The sequence below is a fragment of the Rhinatrema bivittatum genome, chromosome 1, assembly GCF_901001135.1.
Source record: "Rhinatrema bivittatum chromosome 1, aRhiBiv1.1, whole genome shotgun sequence".
NCBI classification, from domain to species: Eukaryota; Metazoa; Chordata; class Amphibia; order Gymnophiona; family Rhinatrematidae; genus Rhinatrema; species Rhinatrema bivittatum.
In genome coordinates, this window is record NC_042615.1 from 144995016 (window position 1) to 145016884 (window position 21869).

At 39.4% G+C, this 21869-nt stretch overlaps 1 protein-coding gene across 2 annotated transcripts in view; it reads right to left on the reverse strand.

Moving 5' to 3' along the window:
* Window positions 1-21869, reverse strand: part of SLAIN2 (SLAIN motif family member 2) — a 123803-nt gene that overhangs the window by 20573 nt on the left and 81361 nt on the right. Inside the window, exon 7 of one of the 2 annotated variants that reach the window (XM_029588078.1) lies at window positions 3896-3973. The exons of the other annotated variant lie outside the window; for it this stretch is intronic. Within the exon in view, the coding sequence (XP_029443938.1) occupies window positions 3896-3973 (78 nt within the window). The remainder of the gene's footprint in view (window positions 1-3895; window positions 3974-21869) is intronic. 2 annotated transcript variants of the gene reach the window in all.

A 21869-nucleotide genomic window follows, 5' to 3' on the forward strand; every position in this document is an offset into this window, starting at 1 on the left:
TGCTTAAATCTTTTTCCTGGGTGGTAGCTCCTAATGTGGAATCTAACATCATGTAACTACACTATGGGTTATTTTTCTCTATATGCATCACCTTGCACTTGTCCACATTAAATTTCATCTGCCATTTGGATGCCCAATCTTCCAGTCTCGCAATTTATCACAATCTGCTTGTGATTTAACTACTCTGAATAATTTTGTATCATCTGCAAATTTGATTACTTCACTCATCGTATTCCTTTCCAGATCATAAAGAAACATAGAAGTGACAGAAGAAGATGACCAAACGGCCCATCCAGTCTGCCCAGCAAGCTTTCACACCTATTTGTTTTCATACTTATCTGTTACTCTGACCGCTGAGGTCTAAGCCCTTATTGGTAACTTTTTGGTTCCAATTCCCTTCCACCCCCACCATCGATGCAGACAGCAGTGCTAGAGCTGCATCTAAGTGAAGTATCTAGCTAATTGGTTTGGGGTAGTAACCGCTGTAATAAGCAAGCTACTCCCATTTGTTTACCCTGCCTGTGCAATTCAGTCCTTGTTGGTTGTCTGACTATAAATCCTCTTTACTTCATTCCCCCTGTCGTTGAAGCAGTGAGCTGCACTGGATATGTATTCCAAGTGAAGTATCATGCTTAATTGATTTGGTGTAGTAACCACCGTAACAAGCAAGGTACACCCATGCTTATTTGTTTACCCAGACAATGTAATTCATTCCTTGTTGGTTGATGCTGAATATAAATCATCTTTTCTTCATTCTCTCTGCACTGGTCCAAGTACAGATCCCTGAGGCACTCCACTGTTTACCCTTTTCCACTGAGGAAATTGACCATTTAATCCTACTCTCTGATTCCTGTCTTTTAACCAGTTTGCAATCCATGAAAGGACACCGCCTCCTATCCCATGACTTTTTAGTTTCCTTAGAAGCCTCTCATGAGGGACTTCTCAAACACCTTCTGAAAATCCAAATACACTACATCTACTGGCTCACCTTTATCCACATGTTTATTAACCCCTTCAAAAAAAAATAAATAAAAAATGAGGCAGATTTGTGAGACAAGACTTGCCTTGGGTAAATCCATGCTGACTGTGTTCCATTAAACCATGTCTTTCTATATGCTCAGTGATTGTGATCTTTAGAATAGTTTCTACTATTCTTCCTGGCACTGAAGTCAGGCTCACTGGTCTATAGTTTCCTGGGTTGCCCCTGGAGACCTTTTTATATATTGGGGTTACATTGGCCTTAAAGGTACCTGGGCTACTTTAGCCTTTATTGCAACCTCTTTGTCGAGATTCCCTAACTTTCCTGTTTTGTTATTATCCTTCAAAGATACATCATTCTGAACCATGAAGCTGCTCTATCTCCTTTTAAAGGTTTGTGCTAGCAGCCTGGTTCTACTCTGTTAAGGTGGAGCTCATCCCATTGGAAAAGGCTCCCCCCCCCTTTCCCAGAATATTCCAGAGTTCCTAACAAACCTAAAACTCTCTTCCCTGCCCAATCGTCTCATCTACGCATTGACAGTCTGGAGCTCTGCCTGCCTCTGAGGTCTTATGTGTAGAATGGTAAGCTTTTCTGAGAATGCAATCCTAGAGCTTCTGGATTTCAATTTCCTACCTAAGAGCCTACATTTCGTCTCCAAAATTGCCCCTCCTGCATTCTTTGTATGTCATTGGTACCCACATGTACCATAACATCTGCCTCCTGCCTAGCACTTTAAAATCTTATCTGGGGCCCTGAGGTCTACTATCTTCATATCAGAGAGGCAAGTTACCAAGCGATCCTCATGCCCATCAGCCAACTATTTCCCTAATGATCGAATCATCCACTATATTGATGGGCATCTAACCCTTCCCTCCTAGTCACAGATCGCTAGCAAGAGGATAAAGCATTACTTGGAGGGAAGGTCCTAACTACAGGATCCCTTTCTGCCACACTAAAATCTCCTACCAGGTGACCTTGCTCTTCCAAAGCAGCAAAAGGGCTGCTAGACTGGAGGTGGGACCACTATGTCCCTGAAGGTCTTCTTCAAAACTCTTTTTTTCCAGCTCAAATGGAACCAGTGCTGGTATCCTGGTGCCATGAACCTTCATTCATAATGTTCCCCTATTCTAACAGATTTCCCTTCCCATCAACTACACTGATAGCCTTGGGTCACTGCCAGACTTCACTGTAAAAATGGCCCTTTTAGCAAAGTGCTGGGTTTAACACAGAAGTGTCATAACAACATGGGTGATGCCACCACCCTACAGTGCATGTAATTATGGGGGAAAAGGCCTGGAAGCAAAGAAAACTGACCATAAGTTAACAGGGACAGAAAAGGTACAGATTTTGCAGAGTTAAATCACTGAAATTTGTCTCACACCATGAAGGAAAAGGCATTGGTTCTGATAGTGTAAAGACATTTATTTTTGTCAAATAAGAACCAGAAAACCCATATTTTACAATGCCTATATAGTAAAATACAGTTACTTTATCTAACCATATCATGGCTTAAACTTAAATACCGTATGTCACTTAAACGTGTTATTTACAGAACCCAGGATGCAAAGATCCATTTATTTTTTTATATAAATGCAATGTTAAGGGGAGGCAATAATTTTTTTAACAAGGGCAATGCAGAAAGCTGCTCAAGTAAATCCCATGAAAATGTTATTGGAATGTAGCTGTCAATAGCTGTTTAATTACTCTCAGATTGAGAGTCATACACAAACAAGGAGCAAAACACTTTTTTAAGGTTCTGAATGGGTGGGAGGGCTCAAGGACTGAGCCCTGGGGGAAAGGGAGTATGCAGAAGCGGAGGCCTATAGTATGAAAAGGCAAAGAGGAGGCTATCAAGGCAGAGAGGCCTTTGAGATAATAGTAAGGGTGAAATTATCTTCCGTTCCCTCTCTCACTTTGCCACGCCTCCATCACCTTGGCATGTTCCAACTTCACATGCCTGCTCTCCTACCCCTTCACATCCACTGCCTCAACATCCTCTTCTCCTCCCCTTTTCCCAGCTATAATAATCCTCACAAGTGTCTCTTTCGAAGCTCCTATGATAATTTGCAAGTTGAGCGTGGAAGTTGCTGGTCTCAGTTTTGAAATCGACAAGAGAAAACAGCCAAGAGAGACAGTCAGCTCTCGAGCCTATTCAGGACTGACATCTGCCTTTCTGTTTGGCGAGGCAAGGGGCTGTGGGCAGCATAGAGGATGAGAGGCAGGTCATGGTGGAAGAGGTGGTGTTGGAAGCAGCAGTGGTAGGAGTATAACAGAATCAATACCGCTAAAAAGATATGTGGAGGCGATATACACCATGACTTATTTTAGCGATGGTGTATGTAATGATTTACCAAGCATATTATAAGAGTACAGAGCTCAGTATCCACAAAAAAAAACCAAACAAAAAAAAAAAGTTATGCAACCTTAAAATGTATTTTCTTGCTCAATTCTGTAACATTTCTTGACCCTCTAGCATCAAGCTATTACTTATTTACAGGCAGATTTGTTCTCATTTTCAAGTGTAAAAACTTTTAGTTTAAATTATAGGTCTAGATACTTCAAGCACAACGATGCTGCAACTATCAGCTGCCTGCTGGACAATCTGTGTACATGTGCTGGCTGCCATTCTACCAGCTCAGGATTACAAGAGATCGACTTTCAGCAAAACCTACTACTCCCCTCCTGAATTGTTTTATTAACAATTTTGACAACAGGTGGTTTGAAAACATGGTACTCAAACAGTATGTGCTGGATCAAATATAAAAATCTATAGTAATCTGTATCGCAACTCAAATGTTCTCAGCCTGTATCCATAACTTGCCACTGCCCTCCTGAACTAATATATAAAATTAATAAAGTTGTTTTGTAGTAGAATTTTCTGTTTTGTTTGAACTTGGTAAGTGGCTCATTTATTACCTCCTTTAGTGGCTGACGTTGGAAGAAACTGTTTGCTTTTCTGGGAAGACGAGGGCAAATTTATCTGCCTTTTCGAAGCTGTTGAAACATAAGAAGGGTTTATATCTGTCTTGAAGAGGCACGTTGTATTCAGCTTCTGTAACATAAAAATTTCACTAGGGACCACCTTCAGAAATGAATTGGATTGTGAGATTAAGGACACAAACCAGGATAATGGGAAACAGTTTTCAAAAATCAATCATGATCCCAGAAAAAGTGAAAGGAACTAAGTGAAAGCTTATAAAGAGTAAAAAGTGGTAACTGTTGCAATTGAAGGGTCCAGGAGAGAGAGAAAAGTGTAAAATGCATACACCTTTAGTGAAAGCTCCCTGCAGGTCAAGCCCAAGTGACATGCAAGTGAAAACTTGGCACCAGCAAACCATGCTTAGCAAGAGGTCATCAACTACAGGCTACCTATAAATCTACTAACAAAACACAATGGTCATGTCCCTGATTACTTACCCTCCCTTCTCTATAAATACAACAAAGTCATTGAAATTTCCTTCCATGTTTTCTGAACTTAAGGTATTTATAATGGTTCGTCAATACTTTCAGTGTTGAACTGTAGTCACTCAAGACCGATGTGATAGGCATAGCATTTATGTGATTTAATAACCAAAAGTGACCATCTTACTGATTCCCTCTAGTGTAAAAGAATCTTCAATAAAGAAAATGAAACATTTTCATGCTTATTACCACACTGTAAAAGTAACAAAAAGTTTCACACGAGGCCAAGTACTCAAGAAATTGTGTGCTGAAGGAATACTATTCATGGATAAGGATCACAAAACTATTCCAGTAAGTGTCCTGCAATGTGGAAGATCTGGGTTCCATTTCTGAACCTGGCTTCTAATGTCTTTGGGTCAGCTGTGGGGGTGAGTACTGCCACTGTGCAACAACACTTGGAGGCCAGACTTTGGAAGGAACATGCACAGAAAGTTCCAGAATGGTGGTATAAAGGTGAAAAGGTGGAATGGGGAAAGATGGAGAAGAAAATACTTTTCTACAGTATCCACCATTTTATGTGTTGGTGAGAGAAATGTCTGCCATGAAAAAAGTTAATAGACCCGAATCTATTTATAGAACTGAGTGCTCGTATGGAACTAGCAAATCTGAATGTGGGCAAGGCAGTAGAGCAGATGAGATACATCCTAGGACAAGGATAAGCAACCCCCTTAGCAGATGTGCCACTGAAGCATCTTCTGCCCACAGCCGTGCTGTTTCCAGTATGCTGGACTGGAGTGAAATGACTGGGCTAAGCAGTAGGCAGCAACTCCTTTGCACTTATTGTAATCTTCTGCCAGTGGCTGTCTAGTTATGAAAGGTGGAACAGAAATGTAAAATTCAATTAAATGAGTGGGGAACAAATCACAGGCAGCTGCAAATAAAGGCTATTTTTGCATGAGACTGCCATCTGTTTTGAAAACATCTATGGGGCCAGCATACTGGAAACAGCACGGCAGTGGGCAGAAGATGCTTCAGTGGCACATCTGCTAAGGGGGTTGCTTATCCTTGTCCTAGGATGTATCTCATCTGCTCTACTGCCTTGCCCACATTCAGATTTGCTAGTTCTATACAAGCACTCAGTTCTATAAATAGATTCGGGTCTATTAACTTTTTTCATGGCAGACATGTCTCTCACCAACACATAAAATGGTGGATACCGTAGAAAAGTATTTTCTTCTCCATCTTTCCCCATTCCACCTTTTCACCTTTTATACCACCATTCTGGAACTTTCTGTGCATGTGCCATGTTTGTGAAGAAGTTTTCTCGGACTGCGTTCCTGGGGGCAGGCTTGGACAGGGGTTTGCACACATGCACACAATTTTGCATTTCCAGCAGCATGCACATAGAATTTCCTGAAAAAATTCTGCACACAATTTAACTGGTGAAATTCTGTGTATGGGTCATTTCGGTGAATAACTTTTAAAAGGAAAAGTATGTGCATATTTTCCCTTTACAAACTGGTGTTAACTTGTGCACATATTTGCTGTCTAATTTATATGGTTGTTTCAAAATTAGCCCAGATATTTTTGAAACAGAAAATGAAGCTTGAATGGTTAGATGCTGTATTGCTACACCAAAATTTAAAACTTACCTCATATTACACACAGATTATGGGTTACACAGAGGAATTAGAGAGAGCAGAAAATGCTGCTACTCCTTTTAAATTCCCTCTCTCTATTAGCATTAATTTAACTTTTGATCCATTTTGAGTTACAGGAGAAAGAAATGCCATACAGGGTCAGACCAAAGATCCATCAAGCCCAGTATCCTGTCACAGACAGTGGCCAACAGGTCACAAGTACCCGACAGGATCCCAAAGAATAAACAGTGACTTTCTTAAGTCTACATGGCTAATCATGGACTTTTTCTCCACGAATCTGTCTAAACCCAGCTATAACTGCTTTCACCACATCCTCTTGCAATAAATTCCACTATTTAATTGTGCACTGAATGGAAAATAAATACTTTCTATGGTTTAAAATGTACTACATATTAGCTTCATGGCGTGTCCCCTAGTCCCAGTACTATTTGAAAGGATAAATGTTCCTTCCCATTTACGATTTTATAAACCCCTCTTCTTCAGGCTGAAAAGCTAGAGGGAAGCTATTCTATCCCCTTTACCATTTTGGTAGACTTTCTCTGTATCCTTTTCTAGTTCTGTTATAACTTTTTGGAAATGGGACAATACTCAAGGTGCGATTGCACCATGGATACAGCAGCATTATAATATCTTCCATTTTATGTTCCATTCCTTTCCTACTACTATTCAACACTCTATTTGCTTTTTTGACCATCGCTGGGCCAAGGATTTCAAAGTATGGTCCACAATGATTTCAAGTTCCTTTCCTGGTTGATGATGCCTAATATGGAAACCAGCATTGTGTAGCTATAGTTTGGATTATTCCACCCTATACATTACTTTGCAATTATCCACATAAAATTTCATCTGCCATTTAGTTGCCCAATCCTTCCAAAGTCCTCTTGCAATTGCTCACAAATTGCTTGTGATGTACCAACTTTGAATAATTTTGTCTCATCTGTGACTCTGATCACTTTACGCACCACTCCCTTTTCCAGATCATTTATAAATATATTAAATAGCACTGATTCTGTTTACCTTTCTCCAATGAAAGAATCATTCAGTACTACTCTGGTTTCTATCCTTTAGCCAGTTACCAATCCCTCAACAGGACATTGCCTCCTATTCCATGACTTTTTAATTTCCTGATTAAGTCTCCCAAGAGGGACTATAAAACGCCTTCTAAAGATCCAGATACACTATAATCACCTGCTCACCCTTGTCAACATATTTAACACCTTCAAAAACATCTAACAAACTTGTAAGGCGAGACTTGCCTTTGCTAAATCCAGGTTGGCTCTATCTCATTATTCTGTGTCTATTCAGACAAACAGTAATTTTGTTCAGAATAGATTCTGCTATTTTGCCTGGTAACATCAGTCTCGCTGGTCTGCAGTTTCATGGATCAATTTTTAAAAACCTGATCCATGAAACTGCAGGGATCATGCAGTTGGACATAAGAACATACGATTTTCTATACTGGGTCAGACCAAAGATACATCAAGCCCAGTATCCTGTTTCTAACAGTAGCCAATCCAGGTCACAAGTACCTGGGAAGCTCCCAAAAGGTTGGTAGATTCCATGCTGCTTATCCCAGGGATAAGCAGTGCAAATACCTTAGTCCACCTTAATAACGGTTTTATAGAATTTTCTTCTAGGACCTTGTACAAATATTTTTAAACCCAGTTAACGTAATAGCTTTTACCACATCCTCTGGCAATGAATTCCAGAATTTAATTATATGTTGAGTAAAAAAAAAATATTTTCTCCCATTTGTCTTAAATTTATTAGCTAGTAACTTCACCCACTGATCCTCAAGATACTATCCAGATTTGAATGAGAAGTTAGAGATTACTAGCCTGCAATTTCATTTTTTTAGTTCTTTCAGAATTCCGGGTTGTATGCCAACAGATCCCAGAGTGGAATCAAGTTGCAGGCACTAACTTTAAAAAAGGAGATAGAGCTGCTTTTAAACTAGATCAAGGGGGAAAGCCGAACGTGCATGGTTCAGAGGAATGTATCCTTGAAAGATACTAATGAAACAGAAGAGTTAGAGCATCCCAACAGAGAGGTTCCAATAAAAGCAAATGTAGTCCATGTTAATATATGTAAAAAATCACCTGAGCTAAAGATTTCCAAATTATCCCTATCAACTGAAAAGCAGGTTGTTAATACAAAACACACACTTTGAAATGTCTGTATGCCAATGCCAGAAGTCTAAGAAGTAAGATGGGGGAGTTAGAGTGTATAGCAGTAAAGTAGTGACATATTTGGCATCACAGAGACCTGGTGGAAGGAGGATAACCAATGGGACAGTGCTATATCAGGGTACAAATTATATCGCAATGATAGGGAGGATCAACTTGGTGGGGGTGTGGCACTTTATGTCTAGAAGGGTATAGAGTCCAACAGGATAAAGAACATACAAGAGACAATGTTCAGTAGAATCTATATGGGTAGAAATCCCATATGTGTTGGGTAAGAGTATAGTGATAGGAGTATACTACCGTCCACATGGGCAAAATGGTCAGACAGATGATGAAATGCTAAGAGAAATCAGGGATGATAACCAATTTGGCAGTGCAGATTTCAATTACCCCAATATTGACTTGGTAAATTTAACATCAGGACTTGCTAGAGACAAAGTTCCTGGATGTAATAAACAACCGCTTCATAGAGCAACTGGTTCAGGAACCGAGAGAGAGAGAGCTATTTTAGATTTAATTCTTAGAGGAATGCAGGATTTGGTGAGAGGGGTAACTGTGGTGGGGCCACTTGGCAATAGTGATCATAACATGATCAAATTTAAACAAATAACTGGAAGGGGGACAATAAATAAATCTACAGCTCTAACACAAAATTTTTAAAAGGGAAACTTTGATAAAATGAGGAAAATAGAAAAAAACTGAAAGGTGCAGCTGAAAAGGTTAAAAGTGTTCAACAGGCATGGACATTGTTTAAAAATACAATCCTAGCCATGCAATCCAGATGTATTCCATGCATTAAGAAAGGTGGAAGGAAGGCAAAACGATTACCGGCATGGTTAAAAGGTGAGGTGAAAGACTATTTTAGCCAAAAAAATCATCCTTCAAAAATTGGAAGGAGGATCCATCTGAAGAAAACAGGTAAAGCATAAGCATTGTAAAGTTAAGTGTAAATCATTGATAAGACAGGCGAAGAGAGAATTTGAAATGAAGTTGGCCGTAGAGGCAAAAACTTATAATAAAAACTTTTAAAAATATATCCAAAGCAAGAAAACCGGTGAGGGCGTTGGTTGGACTGTTAGATGACCAAGGGGTTAAAGGGGCTCTTAGGAAAGATAAGGCCATTGCAGAAAAACTAAATGAATTCTTTGCTTCTGTGTTTACTAATGAGAATGTTGGGGAGATACCAGTTCTGGAGATGGTTTTCAAGGGTGATGAGTCAGATGAACTGAATCAAATCACTGTGAACCTGGAAGATGTAGTAGGCTAGATTGACAAACTAAAGAGTAGCAAATCACCTGGACTGGATGGTATGCATCCTAGGGTTCTGAAGGAACTAAAAAATTAAATTTCAGATTTATTAGTTAAAAATTGTCACCTATCATTAAATCATCCATTGTACCTGAAGACTGGAGGGTGGCCAATGTAACCTCAATATTTAAAAAGGGCTCCAGGGGTGAACTGGGAAACTATAGACCAGTGAGCCTGACTTCAGTATTGGGAAAAATAGTGGAAACTATTCTAAAGCATATAGAAAGACATGGTTCAATGGAACACAGTCAACATGGATTTACCCAAGGGAAGTCTTGAATCACAAACCTGCTTCATTTTTTTGAAGGGGTTAATAAACATATAGATAAAGTTGAACTGGTAGATGTAGTGTATTTGGATTTTCAGAAGGTGTTTGACAAAGTCCCTCATGAGAGGCTTCTAAGAAAATTAAAAAGCCATGGAATAGGAGGCGATGTCCTTTCGTGGATTACAAACTGGTCAATTTTCTCAGTGGAATAGGATAAACAGTGGAGTGCCTCAGGGATCTGTACTTGGACCGGTGCTTTTCAATATATTTATAAATGATCTGGAAAGGAATATGATGAGTGAGGTTATCAAATTTGCGGATGATACAAAATTATTCATAGTAGTTAAATCACAAGCGGATTGTGATACACTGCAGGAGCACCTTGCAAGACTGGAAGACTGGGCATCCAAATGGCAGATGAAATTCCTATATGCAAGGTGTTGCATATAGGGAAAAATAACCCTTGCTGTAGTTACATGATGTTAGGTTCCATATTAGAAGCTCCCACCCAGGAAAAAGATCAAGGTATCACAGTTGATAATACTTTGAAATCGTCGGCTCAGTGTGCTGCAGCAGTCAAAAAAACAAACAATGTTAGGAATTATTAGGAAGGGAATTAGGAAAATGGAATATGTCATAATGCCTCCGTATCGCTCCACTGTGAGATCGCACCTTGAATATTTGTACAATTCTGGTCGCCACATCTCAAAAAAAGATATAGTTGCGATGGAGAAGGTACAGAGAAGAGCGACCAAAATTATAAAGGGGATAGAACAGCTCCCCTATGAGGAAAGGCTAAATAGGTTAGGGCTGTTCTGTTTGGAGAAGAGCCGGCTGAGGGGGAATATGATAGACATCTTTAAAATCATGAGAGGTCTTGAACAAGTAGATGTGAAGCAGTTATTTACACGTTTGAATAATAGAAGGACTAGGGGGCACTCCATGAAATTAGCAAGTAGCACATTTAAGACTAATCGGAGAAATTCTTTTTCACTCAACGCATAATTAAGCTCTGGAATTTGTTGCCAGAGAATGGTGGTTAGTGCAGTTAGTGTAGCTGGATTTAAAAAAAGGTTTGGATAAGTTCTTGGAGGAGAAGTCCATTGACTGCTTTTAATCAAGTTGACTTAGGGAATTGTCTCTGCTATTACTGGCATCAGTAGCATGGGATCTTCTTAGTGTTTGGGTACTTGCTAGTTTCTTGTGGCCTGGTTTGGCCTCTGTTGGAAACAGGATCCTGGGCTTTGATGGACCCTTGGACTGACCCAGCATGGCAATTTCTTATGTTCTTAAGTTGTTACACTTTAGTTTATCAATTTGCTCTATTATATCTTTTGTGTTCATCGTGATTTGATTCAGTTCCTCCGATTCATCACCCTTAAGAATATTACTGGCATAGATATTCGCCCCAATTCTCTCCTCAGTAAAGACCGAAGCAACATACTCATTTGATTTTTCTGCTATGGTCTTGTCTTCTATGACTGCCCCTTTTTCTCTTTGATCATCTAATGTGCCAATCAAATCCCTTGCAGTTTTCTTGCTTCAAATATGCCAGAAAAATTTTTCATTTTGTGTTTTAACCTTCCTGGAAAGCTTCTTTTCAATTTCTCTTTCAGCCTGCTTTATTAATCCTTTACATCTAACTTGCCAGTGCTTATGCTTTTTCCTATTTTATTCATTTGGATCCACCTTCCAGTTATTGAAAGATGTCCTTTTGGCTTTAATAACCTATTTTACTTCTCCATTTAGCCATGCTGGCAGTTGTTTGGTCTTCTAACTTTTTTTAATGCATGGAATACATTTAGTCTGGGCTTCCAAAAGGCATCCATGCTGCATGCAAATTTTTAACCTTTGCAACCACTTTTAGTTTTTTCTAATTTCCTCATTTTATCTTATTCTCCCTTTTTAAAGTTAAATGCTACTGCAGTTTTCCTTAATGTCTTCCCTGCAGTGATTATGTTAAATCTGATTACATTATAATCATTATTGCTAAGCATCCCCACTACTGTTACCTGTTCCATCAGATCCTGAGCTGTAGCAAGAATAAGATCTAGAGTAAATCCTCCCTCGTTAGTTCCAGGATCAGTTTTTCAATGAAGCAATCATTAATGGCATCTAGAAACTTGACCTCCCTATCGTGTCCCAATGAGACATTTACCCAACCAATATTGGGTTAACTGAAATCTAGCATTATTGTGTTGCCAAATTTGTCACCTTTTCACTGTCTCAACATCTTGGCTAGGTGGACGATAGTATAAACCCCCCCCCCCCCCCAAAACTATATTCTTCCCCATCACACATGGAATTTCTATCCATAGAGAATTCAGAGTATTTTGACTCCTGTAGCTTTTTATCCTGTTTAACTCTATGCCAATCTTAACACATAGCACAACCTTTCCACCAATTTGTCCTGGCCTATCATTTTGATATAATTTGCACACTGGTATCAGTGTGTCCCATTGGTTATTTACCTTCCACAGGTCTCTTGAGATGCCAATTATGTCTACATCTTCATTCAGTGCCATATATTACAACTCTTTAATTTTATTTTAAGACTTCTGGTATTCGAATACAGACAATTCAAAGTATGATTTTTGTTCATTGTATTCACAATCTGCCTATCAGTTGAAATGGGATACTTCTGAAGAACTAACTCATTTATTGCCTTTCCTTTATTTGTATGGGTGAATAAATATTTTATGCTCATTTGTCTTTTTTCCTCCCCTCCTTTCCCTTCTACCTTTTCCCCTCTCATTCCCCCTGAGCCCTACAGCTTCTCTTCTTTTGTGCAGCCAAATAGCAAGGCAGCCCTAGGCCATAGAAACCTCTCTCAACTCTGTGGCGGCTGCATCTCCTCCTGGACATCTGAATTTTAGGCACCCAGGCTGCATCCAGTATTTTACTACCCGTTTCAAGAACATACTTCAGTGATTATTGTTCTCTTAAAAGTCCGACCAGATATAACAGGCTATGAAAAAACCACAGAAATTTGATAAATATGCCACAGCATATCAGAAGGCTGGATAACTCGTGATAGAAGAGGGCATTTCAAAATAGAACAGCTGTTTTCACTCATGTTTAACTGGAATCAGTACATTTATGGAACCTGGCAACACTATTTAAGTTTAATTTTGTAAGCACCAAAAGCAGACTCTGTACTGTACAATATATACAAGCAGAATAAATCCTTGTCCTAAATAATTTACCCTGGGAGGCACAGTGATGGGGTGACTCATGCAGGCATAAGTTGTAACCTTGAGCAAGAGGCAGAATATGCAACATCCTCCTGCCCCCCCAAAAAAACCCAAACTAAATCAAAACCATCAACTACAGAAAAGAAAACTTCCCTGACCCACACAACATGAGTTATTGGCATCATAGCTTCCAGTGAATTGGTGTCCACACCAAACCTCTTACCACAGCTGGCACTCTAGCAAATACTACATCTGAACTAGCATGGAAAGTGAACTACTCTAGTCCAGAAGGGTGTTCTTCCTAAAACTGAGCTGAGTGAGGTACAGTATGAGTTGTGAGGAAGGCTACTGCCTGCTGTGTATATGCTTAGGGGTAGATTTTTTAAAAAAGCGTGATCGCGTACTTTTGTTTGCGCAGCAGGCGCAAACAAAAGTACGCTGGATTTTGGGCAGCCGGTGTGCGCCGAGCAGCCTGTCTCCGTTCTCTCCGAGGCCGCTCCGAAATCGGAGCGGCCTCGGAGGAAGACGTAAATCCACACGAGCCAGCGGGCTGCTGGCGTGCCGAGACTCGACCCGGGGGCGATTCCGGAGGGCGCGGCCACGCCCTGAAACGCCCCGGGCCGAAACCACGCCCCTGAAACGCCGCGTCATCAGGTCCCGCCCCCGACACGCCCCCTTCCAAAAACCCCGGGATGCGCGTAGGTCCCTCTGCGCGCGCCGGCGGCCTATGGAAAATAGGCGCGCAAGGCCCTGCTCGCGTAAATCCGGGCGGATTTACGCGAGCAGGGCTCTTAAAATCCGCCCGACAATGTTTAAATAAAAAAATGTATACATTTTTATAATGCTACTAAGGGTGGCACTTCTCCTTAACACAAAATTCACTAAACACAGAAAAGGAAAATGACCACATATTGACTTAAACTAAGAAGATGCACCTTTAAATGGTATGAATATTACTGTCAAACAGTCCAGTCTAGTTACTCTTTAGAACTATGCCTTGGTTTTATGAGTCTTAGCCAAACAACTGAATTAACACCCATTAATTATTAGTCTACACAATTGTACATCTTGGTGCGTCTGGTAGAGAGTAAAGTACATAAGAACATGCCATACTGGGTCAGACCATGGGTCCATCAAGCCTAGCATCCTGTTTCCAACAGTGGCCAATCCAGGCCATAAGAAACTGGCAAGTACCCAAAAACTAAGTCTATTCCATGTTACCGTTGCTAGTATAGCGGTGGTTATTATCTAAGTCAACTTAATTAATAGCAGGTAATGGACTTCTCCTCCAAGAACTTATCCAATCCTTTTTTAAACACAGCTATACTAACTGCTCTAACCACATCCTCTGGCAAAAATTCCAGAGTTTAATTGTGCGTTTGAGTGAAAAAGAACTTTCCTCCGATTAGTTTTAAATGTGCCACATGCTAACTTCATGGAGTGCCCCCTAGTCTTTCTATTATCCGAAAGAGTAAAAAAACCAATTCACATCTACCCGTTCTAGACCTCTCATGGTTTTAAACACCTCTATCATATCCCCCCTCAGCCGTCTCTTCTCCAAGCTGAAAAGTCCTAACCTCTATCTTTCCTCATAGGGGAGCTGTTCCATTCCCTTTATCATTTTGGTCGCCCTTTCCCCGTACCTTCTCCATCGGCAACTATATCCCTTGCCTTTACCATAGACTGATAAATTTCATTTAAATTGGGTGTTATACCAGATTTCAAGCCCTGACATAATATTAAAAAATACTGATAGAGATTATGGAAAGTTGCTTACCTATAAATAGGTGTTTTCTGTAGACAGCAGGACAAATCAGCCACACAAGTGTGTGACATCATCTGAGTGCAGTGAAATGGAAAAGCTCAAAACTCAGAAGAACTATGAAGTTTATTCTGAGCATGCACTGGAGTTTCTGCTCAGCTACAGCAACACAAACCTTCTCAGTCTTTATAGCTTTGCTAACTTTCAATTCTACAGCGTGGCTGATTTGTTCTGCTGTCTAAGGAAAACACCTGTTACAGTTAAACAACTTTATTTTCTTTGTGGACTCCCAAACTGGGGGTTGCATGAAAGTATTTATTATGTTTATATTTAGCAGCAGTGGAACGCAACACTTTGGAGAGGTTGTGGGAGCATTGAAGCAATTAGTGAACTAAGCTTTTGAGAATTGCTTGGCCAAAACTGCTATGTTAACATGAAGCATTTTTAGGTAATAATGAGCAATGGGAGTATGGATAGAAGACCAGGGTAGCAACTTTGCAGATTTCTTCTATGGAAAGAGAGCGAAGACGAGATAAAGGTGCCTTAGCCCCGACTTGATGGATTTCTACTTTTTTTTTTTTTTTTTTAAGGCTGTTGTCCTGACTGATTATAACAATAATAAATGTAATCAGAAATCCAATGGAAAGAATTTATTTTATAACTGAAAACCCTTGGTTGACTGGGTTGAAGGAAATTAATATTGTCTAAGCAATTTGTTCTCTCCAAATGGAATAACGCTCTTCTGCAGTCCAGGGTATGAAAAGCCTGTTCGTTTTTACCTGCATGTCGTCTCAGGAAAAATGCTGGTAATACAATAGAATGATTCAAGGGAGAATGAGCGATCACATTTGATAGAAATTTGAGATGAGTTTTCAACAGTACTTTATTGTTGAAAACCTGGGTTTACAAAGGAGTATGAGACAACTATTTACAACTTGCTTTTTCTGTGGAACGAAGTTACAGCTATGGTATCAAACAAAACCATCCTAGAAAAAAAACTGTAGCTCTGCTATGGCTAAGAGGGTCAAAAGAATTTCATGAGCTGAGCAAGAACTATATTTACATCCTGAGGAGGATCTGTGACTGGAGGAGGAGGATGATTAGACCTTTCATACTTGTCAACTGTAGGTTACTGAGAAATGTGAATTCTGGTACTATGCTCTTTCAGCACTAAAGTGAACTTTAAATTAGTTAAAAGGTATTCAAGCAGAAGGGGAACAAGATATTTAAAAGGGTGCAAATTGACACATATGTACCAGACAGAAAATCTTTTCCATTTAAAATGATAAGATCTTCTATAGAGCATTTGCTTGATGCTAGAAATCACTTTACTAATTTCCATAAGTAAGAGGCATATAGAAAGACATGATTTAATGGAACACAGCCTGCATGGATTTACCCAAGGGAAAGACTTTGTCACAAATCTGCTTCACTGTTTTGAAGGAGTTAGATAAACAATGTGGATAAAAGGTGAACTGATAGATGTGGTTGTATTTGAATGTTCAGAAGGCGTGCGACAAAGTCCTGCATGAGAGTCTTCTAAGAAAACTAAAAAGTCATGGGGTAGGAGGCAATATCCTTTTGTGGGACTGCAAGCTGGTTACAAGACAGGAAACAGGGTAGGATTAAATGATCAGTTTTCACAGTGGAGAAAGGTAAACATGGAGTGCCACAGGGATCTGTACTTGGACTAGTACATTTTAATATATTTATAAATGATCTGGAAAGGGCTATGACGAGTGAGGTGATCAAATTTGCGGATGACACACAATTATGCAAAGTAGTTAAATCTCAAGATGATTGTGATAAATTGCAGGAGGACCTTGCGAGACAGGAAGATTGGACTTCCAAATGGCAGATGAAATTTAATGTGGACAAGTGCAAAGTGATGCATATAGGGGAAAAATATCCTTGCTGTAGTTAAGCAATGTTAGGTTCTATCTTAGGAGTTACCAACCAAAAAGAAATCTAGGGTGTCTAGTGAATACATTGAAATCGTTGGCTCGATGTGCTGTGGTGATCAAAAAGGCAAACAGAATGTTAGGAATTATTAAGAAGGGAATGACAAATAAAATGATGGATGTCATAATGCCTCTGTAATTGCTCCATGGTGATAGCACATTTTGAATAGTGTGCAATTTCTGCTCGCTACATCTCAAAAAAGATATAGTTTGCACTGAAGAAAAGTGCAGAGAAGGGCGATCAAAATGATATTTATGTATGTTATTAATTTTATATACCAAAGTTTCATGACAACATATCACATCGATTTACATTAGTTTACAAATAATCATTTAAAAATATTTGCATTTCCAAAATTAAATGAAGAGAGTAAATACAAAGTTTCAATAAAAAACTAATATAAAAATAAAACAGTAAAATAATAAATCATAAAATTTAAACAGTTAAAGAGGCAGATCAGTAAGAGCAGGAGTTAATACAATTAACTAAATATTTACATTAAAGGGAGTATATAATCCTTAGGTTAAATCTCTTGGAAGGCTTGTTCGAATAGCCAAGTTTTAATACCCTTTTTAAATATTTTAATGTCTGCTTCCATCCTTAGTTCCTGTGGTAGAGAGTTCCACAGCTGGGGCCCCGGCAATGGCAATAGCCCTCTTTCACACATTACTTAAATGAGCAATTTTAGTAGAGGGTAATGGGTAACATCCCTGTACCTGCTGATCTTGTAATTCTTGATGGGATATGAAAATGTAATGTTGAGGTTAACCATTCTATCTTTTCATTGTAGAGGGTTTTATGAATTATGAGTCCTATATTTAACAGGCAACCAATGAAGGTCCTTAAATATTGGTGTAATATGATCAGATCTTCTAGTTCCTGTCAAAAATCTAGCCGCTGAATTCTGTAATAAGTGGCATGGAATTCTGTGATAAGTGGCATGGAACAGTTGCCCTAAGAGGAACAGCTAACGAAGTTAGGACTGTTCAGTTTTGTGGAAGAGACTGAGGAGGATATGACAGAGGTCTACAAAATCATGAAAGGTCTTGAATTAGGTAATGTAAATCACTTATTTACTCTCTCAGATAATTGAAGGACTAGGGGGCATCTCCATGAAGTTAGGAAGTACTTCATAAACTGTCTGTTTATGGTTGCAATGTAAACCGGAGTGATAATTAACTCTGTTATTTGAACTTCGGTATAGAAAAAGTTATAAATAAATAAATAAATAAACAAGTAGCTCATTTAAAACAAATCAAAGAAAATGCTTTTTCACTCAGTGCATAGTTAAGCTCTGGAATTCATTGCCAGAGGATGTGGTTACAGCAGTTAGTGTAACTGGGTTTAAAAAAAGTTTGGATAACTTCCTAGAGGAAAAATCCATAAACTGCTATTAATTAACAAACAACAGTAGCTTGTGATCTATCTAATGTTTGGGCACTTGCCAGGTACTTGTGACAGATTGGCCACTGTTGGAAAGAGGATACTGGACTTGATGGACCCTTGGTCTGACTCAGTATGGCACATCTTATATTCTTACGTTTTGGTAGATATTCGGGCACAAGATGTGCAGTTAGGGCAGTGGTCGTAAACGAAGGAAGGGGTCATGGAGATCCGCTGAAAAACATCCTGTAGGAAAAATGTGGCACATCTTTTGAAGCCTGGCGTCTTGTTCGCCACTGCAAGAGAGCTGAAGCTAAGTCAAACTGAAGTTTTGACAAATTTAATAGAAAAAAAACCAATTTCTTTTCCCTGAGAATAACAGAAAAACAAAAAGTACCAATCAAATAATTAAAATAAGTAAATATTATGTGAGGAAAATTTTGGGGGTAGATAATGAAAGCCTAGGCAGCTAAGTTACAACGATATTCAGTGGCATGTCTATGCTGCTGAATATCTGATTACAAAGCGTTACTTATCAGGCTAGTCTCAATATTACTACTTAGCCGGATAACTTATCGGGATAAGTAGCCCCATCCCAATCTGCCCAGTATCCACCCACAAGTTAGCCAGCTAGCCGGATAAGCGACTTATCTGGTTATCTAGTGGCTGCAGAATGTAATCTGATATTCAGCGGATGCTAGATAGCCAGATAAGTCCTACTTATCCGGCTATCTGGCATTTGAACATGGGACTCTAAGAACTGACGGAAAGATGCCCATAAAGTGGGTAAGATGGTGCCCTAGCCTGTTGCGCTGATTTGATAAAGACTAAATCCCAGGTAATCTTCCTTATAGCTAGATCCTAAGAACATAAGAAATTGCCATGCTGGGTCAGACCAAGGGTCCATCAAGCCCAGCATCCTGTTTCCAACAGAGGCCAAACCAGGCCAAAAGAATCTGGCAATTACCCAAACACTAAGAAGATCCCATGCTACTGATGCAAGTAATAGCAGTGGCTATTCCCTAAGTAAATTTGATTAATAGCCGTTAATGGACTTCTCCTCCAAGAACTTATCCAAACCTTTTTTGAACCCAGCTACACTTACTGCACTAACCACATCTCCTGGCAACAAATTCCAGAGCTTTATTGTGCGTTGAGTGAAAAATAATTTTCTCCAATTAGTCTTAATGTGCTACTTGCTAACTTAATGGAATGCTTCCTAGTCCTTCTATTATTAGAAAGTGCAAATAACCGATTCACATCTACTCGTTCAAGACCTCTCATGATCTTAAAGACCTCTATCATATCCCCCCTCAGCCGTCTCTTCTCCAAGCTGAACAGCCCTAACTTCTTCAGCCTTTCCTCATAGGGGAGATATTCCATCCCCTTTATCATTTTGGTTGCCCTTTCTCTGTACCTTCTCCATCGCAACTATATATTTTTTAGGATGCGGCAACCAGAATTGCACTCAGTATTCCAGGTGCGGTCTCACCATGGAGCGTTATATAGAGGCATTATGACATTTTCCGTTTTATTAACCATTCCCTTCCTAATAATTCCTAACATTCTGTTTGCTTTTTTAACTGCTGCAGCACACTGAGTCGACGATTTCAAAGTATTATCCACAATGATACCTAGATCTTTTTCCTGGGTGGTAGCTCCTAATATGGAACCTAACATCGTGTAACTACATCAAGGGTTATTTTTCCCTATATGCAACACCTTGCACTTGTCCACATTAAATTTCATCTGCCATTTCGATGCCCAATCTTCCAGACTTTCAAGGTCCTCCTGTAATGTATCACAATCCACTTATGATTTAACTACTCTGAATAATTTTGTATCATCCGCAAATTTGATAACCTCACTCATCATATTCCTTTCCAGATCATTTATATATATATTGAAAAGCACCGGTTCAAATACAGATCCCTGAGGCACTCCAATGTTTACCCCTTTTCCACTGAGAAAATTGACCATTTAATCCTACTGTTTCCTGTTTTTTTAACCGGTTTGTAATCCACGAAAGGACATCGCCTCCTATCGCATGACTTTTTAGTTTTCTTACAAGCCTCTCATGAGGGACTTTGTCAAACGCCTTCTGAAAATCCAAGTACACTACATCTACCGATTCACCTTTATTCACGTTTAATTAACCCCTTCAAAAAAATGAAGCATATTTGTTAGGCAAGACTTCCCTTGGGTAAATCCATGTTGACTGTGTTCCATTAAACCATGTCTTTCTATATGCTCTACGATTTTGTTCTTGAGAATAGTTTCCACTATTTTTCCCGGCACTGAAGTCAGGCTTACTGGTCTATAGTTACCCCGGAGTCGCCCCTGGAGCCTTTTTAATATAGGGGTTACATTGACCACCCTCCAGTCTTCAGGTCAATGGCTGATTTTAATGATAGGTTACAAATTTTAACTAATAGATCAGAAATTTCATTTTTGAGTTCTTTCAGTACCTAGGATGCATACCATCTGGTCCAGGTTGATTTGCTACTCTTTACTTTGTCAATCTGGCCTACTACATCTTCCAGGTTCACAGTGGATTTCGTTCAGTTTGTCTGACTCATCACCCCCTGAAAACCATCTCCGGAATTGGTATCTCCCCAACATCCCTCATTAGTAAACACAGAAGCAAAGAATTCATTTAATCTTTCTGCAATGGTCTTATCGTCCCTAAAAGCCCCTTTAACCCCCTCTGTCATCTAATGGTCGAACCGACTCACTCACAGGTTTCTTGCTTCAGATATATTTTAAAAACTTTTTATTATGAGTTTTTGGCCTCTATGGCCAACTTCAATTCAAATTCTCTCTTCGCTTCGTCTTTTCAATGTTTTACACTTACATTGACAATGGCTTATGTTTTTATCCTATTTTCTTCAAATGGATCCTTCTTTCAATTTTTGAAGGATTTTTTTTGGCTAAAATAGCTTCTTTCCCCTCACCTTTTAACCATGACAGTAATCGTTTTCCCTTCCTTCCACCTTTCTTAATGTGTGGAATACATATGGACAGCGCCTCTAGGATTGTATTTTTAAACAATGTCCATGCCTGTTGAACACTTAACCTTTGCAGCTGCACCTTTCAGTTTTTTTCTACCTATTTTCCTCATTTTATCAGTTTCCCTTTTGAAAGTTTAGTGTTAGAGCTGCAGATTTACTTATTGTCCCCCTTCCAGTTATTAGTTTAAATTTGATCATGTTATGATCACTGTTGCCAAGTGGCCCCACCACAGTTACCTCTCTCACCAAATCCTGTGTTCCACTAAGAATTAAATCTAAAATAGCTCCCTTTCTTGTTGGTTCCTGAACCAATTGCTCCATGAAGCAGTCATTTATTACAGCCAGGAACTTTATGTCTCTAGCAAGTCCTGATGTTACATTTACCCAGTCAATATTGCGGTAATTAAAATCTCCCATTATTATTGCACTGCCAAATTGGTTAGCTTCCCTGATTTCTCTAAGCATTTCATCATCTGTCTGACCATTTTGTCCAGGTGGACGGTAGTATACTCCTATCATTATACTCTTACCCAACACACATGGAATTTCTACCCATATAGATTCTACTGAGCATTTAGTCTCTTGTATGATCTTTATCCTGTTGGACTCTATACCCTCCCGGACATAAAGTGCCACACTCCCACCAAGTTGATCCTCCCTATCATTACGTTATAATTTGTACCCTGATATAGCACTGTCCCATTGGTTATTCTCCTTCCACCAAGTCTCTGTGATGCCAATTATTTCAATCTC